Source organism: Bactrocera oleae, chromosome 5 (assembly GCF_042242935.1).
Source record: "Bactrocera oleae isolate idBacOlea1 chromosome 5, idBacOlea1, whole genome shotgun sequence".
NCBI lineage: Eukaryota > Metazoa > Arthropoda > Insecta > Diptera > Tephritidae > Bactrocera > Bactrocera oleae.
In genome coordinates, this window is record NC_091539.1 from 36269814 (window position 1) to 36277348 (window position 7535).

General features: G+C 38.9%; 1 protein-coding gene across 2 annotated transcripts; it reads right to left on the reverse strand.

The window, feature by feature from the left end:
* Positions 1-150: 150 nt before the first annotated feature.
* Positions 151-2948, reverse strand: LOC106615739 (uncharacterized). 2 transcript variants are annotated; one of them, XM_036371642.2, is made up of 3 exons: positions 2863-2947; positions 2601-2805; positions 151-2537 (listed from the first exon to the last, which is right to left on the reverse strand). In XM_036371642.2, the coding sequence occupies exons 2-3, from the start codon at positions 2731-2733 to the stop codon at positions 277-279; spliced, it is 2394 nt and encodes a 797-aa protein (XP_036227535.2). In that variant the 5' UTR covers positions 2734-2805; positions 2863-2947; the 3' UTR covers positions 151-276. The 2 variants fall into 2 exon arrangements, with proteins under 2 accessions (XP_036227535.2, XP_036227534.2); XM_036371641.2 differs by having other exon boundaries at positions 2601-2948.
* Between the last annotated feature and the right edge of the window lie 4587 nt (positions 2949-7535).

Consider the following 7535-nt stretch of genomic DNA (forward strand, 5'->3'; position numbering starts at 1 on the left):
TAGTTCTTCGACTTTCGATAAGTTGTTAACCATCTTTCAAAAAACTACTTAAAAAATTAACAAACAGAGCCGTTAATCATATATAATATATATGTATATATATATTTCTCAGTTCCACCAAAGAAAACAACAGCATAATATTTGCGCTGTAATTCAATTGTGTTTTATTAAATAAATATTTTGTCGTTATTATTGTCGCAATAAATTAAAATCTATCAATTAAACTTATAATTATAAAATCTCTTAGCTAATTTAGTCTTTTGACCGCCCAATCCTTTACGCAGCCTCCGCAGGTCCGTTATCCTTATTCTTCAACACTGGCAAATTTGCCGGCAAAACATCCCCGACCGACTGCTGTTGGACTTCAACGAGCGGTTCAGCCTGTACGCTTTCAAATTCAGATTTCGGTAGTGCTTCCACAAGTGGCTGCGCTGCCACCTCCTCCTGTTGCGGTTGTGCAGTCACCTCTGGTTCGCTAATAATTTCCACTGGTATCAATTGTTCAACATTTTCGGGCTGCACTTTGTTGTTGGCATTCGATTCGCCAACTTCTGGCAACTCGAGTTCACGTCCATCTCTGCGTAAAGCGTAGCGTCCATGTTGTTTCAACAACTCCAGGTAGGGTGAAGCGTTAGAGCCGTAGGCATAACGCGCCTCGCCAAAAACGGGTTTCACGTGACGTTTCAGAGCCGGTTCACTATCTTTGCCGACGAGTATATATTCATTTTCCACATTATGCACAGATTCTGGTGCAGCTTCTTCTTCGGAAGCTTCTTGGGGACTCTCGACGCTGCTGGGTGCCTTCTCGATGACAGTGCCAGGGCGTATGCGTTGTGGCAGGATGGCATGTGTGGCAGTGTTGTCAGCGCTTGGCTTTACTTGAGTCGCAATGATGATGGGCCTGCCAGCAGTACTGGATATTTGAGTTGCTGAGTCAGTTGTGTGACGATCATGTGGTATTTTTGGTGGTTTGAAAACATCCATTATAGAAGCCTCAGCTAGGAGGGGCACAGCTTCCGCGGTGATAACAGGTTGCTTCTTACGTTTCAAGCTTTGATTCTGCATTGTTTGCACGGCGCTGGCTGGTATATTGAGAATAAGTGGTTGGGCTTGTACACCTTCGGTTACCGAATGCAATTTATCGGGTGGTGGTCCCAATTGTGACCAAGGGATAGTTATGTATTGTGTTGGTGCATTTTTGCGTTTGACTGGCACACTCAAAGGTGGTTGTGGAAATTTCGTAGCACTTTGTTTAAGGTGTTGCACTTGAGGGTTGACCAGTTGGAAATCATCAGCATTCAGAAGTTCAGGTGCCAAGTAGATAGTTTGTCCATTGCGATTAACCAAGAGGGTGGTTTGTTGCTTATTGCCCGACTGCTTTGCGGACTTACGTACTAAGGCGCCAACTTCAGTGGGTGTACGACCGCCTGTCAGCTGACGTAGCTGGTTTATTATGTTTTCCTGGCCACGTTGAAAAAAAGTTGCTTCATTTTGAGAACGTTTGGTTGAGGGGCGTCCACTCTGGCTGCGGTAGTAGAACTTCTGGTCAACATCATCTTCTTCGACCTCTTCACTTTCTATGGGTTTTGGTATACGACGTACAATGAAACGTTGGTTGCCAACATTTAGGCGATGTCGTTGTTGTTGCTGAAAACGGCGTTTGTTGTTGTTTTGCCTACGACGTACGTTTGATTGTTGCACATTGTCGTCTTCTTCTTCAACCTCTATATTTACATCATCTTCTAATTCTTCGTCATCGTCCTGTTCAGCGGATTCTGCATCGTCATCATCATCTTCCTCTTCTGAGAAATCATCAATTACGACTGGACGGCGACGACGGTTTTGCTGTGGCCGACGCACTGGACGAATGTCTTCCTCTTCTTCATCATCGATATCTTCTTGGTCACGAATTGGTTTCCGTTTATTTTGCTGATTTTTATTGTTTCTACGTTTGTTCTTCTTTTTGTTAATTTGCTCTAATTCATCATCTTCGAAATCGTCATCATCATCTTCGTCCGATTCGAAGTTCACATTGTTGTTATTATGAAAACGTTGTGGGCGATTGTCATTTGTGATTGCAATAAGGGGCCGACGAGTCGAACCTCTATGTTGTACACGGACCACCACATCAGGTCGTTGTGTTGTGGTCGTTGAAGTAGTCGTGCTGGTTGTGGTGGACTCCCGTACAGGCGAATCTACCAAACCAGGCAATTGTATGCGATCGGTTAACCAACCGCTAACGGAGCCAGCCAGATTCGATACTGAAGATGAGACCTGTGAGCCTAAGCCTTGACCAGCATTGAAGCCGAACAGTGTCCAGGGTGAAGGTGTCGTTGTCGAAGCGCCATCAGCTTGCTTACCAGCCACAACTTCTTCTGGGGCACGAGGTTTGAAAGCAATCAATGGATGAATAATAAAGTCCGCGACGGTATGAGGCTGCACATTTTGTGACTGCTCACTTTTCAAGGCCATCGTTACCTTTTCACCTGTTGTGGCTGCGACTGGTGGACGTTCAGTTGAGGTTTTGTGTTCAGTGTCTGCGAATAAATATTCTCTTTTGAATGTCCGTCATTTCTAATTGAACAGCATAAATTACTCACCAATAACCGCAAGATCGGCAACAGGCGACTCTGTGGAATCTTCCATCCGAACTTCCATTTTCATTTCGGCTGCCATAACGCTCATAAATAGCGCCGAAGCCATTAAGGCGAAAATTTTGTACTTAGAGTACATGTTTTCTTCGTTAGAGGCTCTTTCAGGCCTATCCTCTAAGCTTGTGGGTCACCAACAAATAAACACTTTCTACTACGTTTAAAGTCAATAAAGTCAAACTATTTTACTTTTTTCGCAAAGAACACTTACTCTATTCTTCTTCTTTTCAACGTTAACACTTGAAATCTAAGTCTCAACTTCGTTATAATGCCAAACACTTCTTTTGACAATCGCAACTTTTCACCAACTGGTCGAACGCTCGCATCAACATGAGCTTTTTATGTGACGCTCAACAGTGTTGTTGTTGGACGCACTGTCAGCTCAATTTTGCTGTTGGCGTGAATTAACAGCTTTCGGTGTGTGTCCGAGTTTGCCGACTTGTTTACAACGCTTTACCATAATTATGTTACATAGCGGAGAATTTGCGAGTAGGTACATTGCTTTGTTCCACATTGTAACCTTGCCTTGAGTGTTCTGTGCTTCATTTTTCTGTTAATTATTTAAAATAAAGTGGCCTTAACCCTGAGGGGGACATTTATTAACATAGTATTTGGTAAATAGAAGATATAAAACGAAGTAGAGAAATACTATATTGTCACTGTAACAAAATACTCGAGGCAAGTTATAGCTGAAAAACTTGTAAAGCCTTTTTGGAATGGGTAACGAAAAAATTAGACACATAAGAACGAGGTAAAAACTAAAATAGGATTTTGGAATCTAGTTTTATCTTATCCTTAAGGTATTCGGTAAACTTATCTGCAGATTCTATGAGTATTCAAAGGAATAGTAAAAGTAGCAAAATCTAAGCACCAATAGGAGTGAAATTCTGTAAAAATGTCTTAATAGTCGAACATTGAGCAACTCCCTGGGGAAAATGACTCAAGATCAGTTGAAAGTGGTAGACTGCTAAATACGCTCTTCGTGAAACTGAATGGTGCGAGCTGGCTGAATGGACTCAAAATCTTTACTGTTATGGGCAAAGGAAGTGGTTGAAAAGCTTCATGTCCTGTAGGAGGGGGCCGTTATAGTGGAGCGTAGCTGCATTCCAAACTCGAAGGTGATCATACCTCGCACGGTAAAACCAGAGGATGCACTGTGGCTCCTCAAAAGACATGCTGACAGAAGACTGAAGGGTGCTGAAGGTCTCCAACTTCGACGAAGAGAATGGCAGCCACAACTGCTGAGATAGATCAATTATAACTTGATAGTCGATCGAAAATTAAGGCAATATTCTCGCACCGGGAAACGAAAAAGCTGATAACCGATCTCTCTTAAAGTTCGTAAAAAGCGTTGACGTCCTGTATGACGAATACGTTGGAAACGAGCTGAGCCCCCATCTTGCATTACTAAGGAGCAGTGGGTCTATGTATGGCGTGACAACCGGCTAGTATAGCCTAACCTAACTTAACTTAACTTTCGATATCAGAAATTTTCTTGTCTTTTTATACCCTGAACAGGGGCAGGGGCAGGCGAAAACTCAAGGACTAGCTGCCATACAAACTGATCGATCAAAATCAACACAAAGATATTTGTATACCCTTTTGTGCTACACGTAATGCACCTGTATACCATACTAGCTAAAATAAAAGTAACAAAACGAAGTCCTCGAGAACCATGCCGCACACAAGAGGGTTAAGATTTTTCATATAATATTTTGTATTAAATCCAAAAGTTAGAAACTTTTTTTGTGTATTGCCGGGTCGCTCCATTTTTCAAATAAGTCAACAACGCAGACTTTAAAAAAACATATAATTTGTTTTCTAAGCGCTTCTTAATTTACATAATATCATTTCTAGAAAACAGAAATTGGTCAGCAGGCTAATTAATTGGACCAATAAAATACTCATATACATATAAAATACATTGCTTTACTTTAGATATCATTAATTATACAATTGCCCAAACTTAGCTGCAAAAATGATGGATGGTGGGCGGCCAGTTTTCACACTTTGGCGAACTTTGTTGACATGGAGATGACCGATGGTCGAAAAAATAAAACATCATTCGAAGCTTTGCTGCCAGCCCAACATCACAGTTCTTCCACAGCTATGTACTTAACATATACATCAAATACAAGTATATTAGTTATTCACTAACTTCTAGTAGCAATTTCTCCTTCTTCATAAGCTTAACTTTCTTTCATTTGAACTTCCTCTGTAATTTAAACGAGTTGGAAAGTGTTCACTGCTAATTTTAACGAAAGGGAGAGTGCTTGGAGGTGAATAAGTTTTCTGCTATATATATCGTATGTGTGTACCTTGTGCATGTGTGTAAGTGTATATTATAGATTAGTAGGCCCTTCTTTAATCTGCATTACAAATAAAAAATAAATAGTTTGACGAAAGTTAATCTGATCTGATGCTTTGAATCTATTTCCTGTTATATCGTTTACTTTCACTCATGAGAAGAATAATTTCATACATATATGTATACGTTTGTATGCCATAACACTGTGCGACGAAGTACTCGATATTACGAAATTGGAAGACCTGCAAATCTTTAACCAGCAGTGACTTGAGTTTGGCGTTGAAATTAAGGAATAAACCGTGGAAGCTTAAAACTCTGGAGAGCTACAACTTAACCCTGCCAAATTAAGTAGTTCAGTTTGTAAGTAAAACAAGATCCGAAAAACTTAATGTTTAGAATATCAGGTCAACTTGAAATTAATATCTCGAAAAGGAATTATTATGACCGTTGTGAAAATAATATATATTTAAATTTAAATATCGTAAATTAAAAATAATTAAAATAAAAAATAAAATTTTCTCCCAAATACCGGATTAAAAAAAAACAAATATTAATTCAAATTTTAAAATAAAAAATTAAAAAAAAAATTTTTCGAGCTTGAGTATTTCGTGTTTTATCATTTTGAACTAGAGCTCGCACAGAACCATCATACTCAATACCATAGAGTAGTGGTAGGCGAACTTATACATTTAAACTATTTATATTTTAACAACTTTTATGCTCTCCTAATACTCTGCTACACAGAGTATTATAGTTTCCCAGATATAGAGTTATATAGCCAATGTGGGCCGGAAGCGAACACATATAATATAAAGGGCTATAACTAAGCTCAAAATTACGATACAAAACGAGATACTGAATACGTCAACCTCAGTGCCTATGGCTGTATTTTAGCCGAAAATATCGGACAATCTGTGAGGTACCTTAATGAAAGTCAGAGAGCATCGTTTTCACCAAATAATATGGCGTGTTGTCAAAGATGGAAATCATAGGTTACATAATTCCCCTACCCCTTATATTAGTAATATGAGGATATTCGAACATCCGCTTGTCTTTATTTTTGGTCTTGGCTCATCTGGCAGCTTCCAATTGGATGATTCGGCCTTGGTTTCGACGTCATGACCATATACCCACGTTTTGTCACCAGTTATGAGCCGTTTGAGCAAACCCGGATCGTTGTTGACGTCATTCAACAACTCCTATGCGATATTAAGGCAAACAAAGCACAAAAACGTGACTAACCATTTCTGTCGTCAAAAATGAACTACTAATCGAAATTGGCCCTTAATGCAATCACATGATAAACATGTGTCCGATTATAACAAAAAAAATACATATATCGAAAATCGAATGTACAAAGCCCACGAAAAATCAAAATTCACCTTTTTATTTGAATACACCGTATAAAGTGACGTAACAAAACTCCACAATAAAATAAAAGACAGTAATTTAGTGCAATGAATCGCTGTTGGAATTTGCATCTGTGGTAAAAAGTTCTTGAAAAATAGCCGTGGCCCCGCCCTATAATGTTTTTAATGTTAATAGATATCTTTCAAACCACTTAAGTCAAATCAAACACATTTTTTGAGAAGAAGTGTTTTTAATATCTCCTCCGACAGTGTGAAAATGAATGAAAACAGAAAACAATGCCGCCCACTCTCCATATAACGGTTTTGTTAACAACTACTAAAAGTATGATAAATCAGTGAATAAATGAGTCAGAATATACATACATACATACAGAATATACCATAAGAATACAATGCAAAAATTGGAGAAATCAGGCTACAACCACGCCTGATTTCCATATAACTCCATCTGATTCTTTGATTGTCCAGTATACGCATCAAGCACCAATGAATATGTTGGCACAAAACTTTGCATGAATAGAGCGTTTAAGGTGTGTCACCTTATTTACAAAAATGGTCAGAATCGGTCAGTCATATTGTTGAAATTGGGAGAAAATTTTCTACGTCTTTAATCTTAGCAAGTTGCAGGAATATAAAATGTTCGGTTACACCCGAACTTAGTCTTTTCTTACTTGTTTTATTTTATAATTTTCTGAGCATTCACGTGTTTTTTGACTCACAAAATTTCTTTCCGTTCAATGTAAATAATATGCAACAGCATTGGGTGCTAATTAAAAAATTCGCCCAACAGCGCAATCAAAAAAAAACATTTGCCAAAATAATAACTGTTTTTTGATGTGTTAATGACTTAATAATAGACTTCACCGGGGGGTGACGATCTCCAACGAGGCACCTAAGTGTGAAAGTGGCGCTCTACTACGCACCCACGAGGTGCTTGGAGCTGAGCTAGCTGGCTGAGAAAGTCTCTTAGTGATGTGAACTTGTGACATTAAAGAATTGTTGATTTGTTCACCCCTGCAGCTGATTTATGGGCAGGCATCACTAGACTGAATACTGCTTGCTATGAAGAACGTAGCGGTAAAATCAAGCAATCTTAATTTGGAGTTTTGTATAATTAATTACATGTATATATGTATGTTTGCTAATGGGAGGCTGTACATCGATATAAATGCTTCCCTTCAGAAACAAAAAAGATACGAAAATCAT

What these genes read in the sequence shown, in the direction of transcription:
- LOC106615739 (XM_036371641.2), bottom strand. Translation starts at nt 2,733, where the DNA reads ATGTACTCTAAGTACAAAATTTTCGCCTTAATGGCTTCGGCGCTATTT. An exon ending in TGCCGATCTTGCGGTTATTG is followed by an intron (nt 2,538 to 2,600) that starts GTGAGTAATTTA and finishes ATTTATTCGCAG; the next exon opens with ACACTGAACACAAAACCTCA.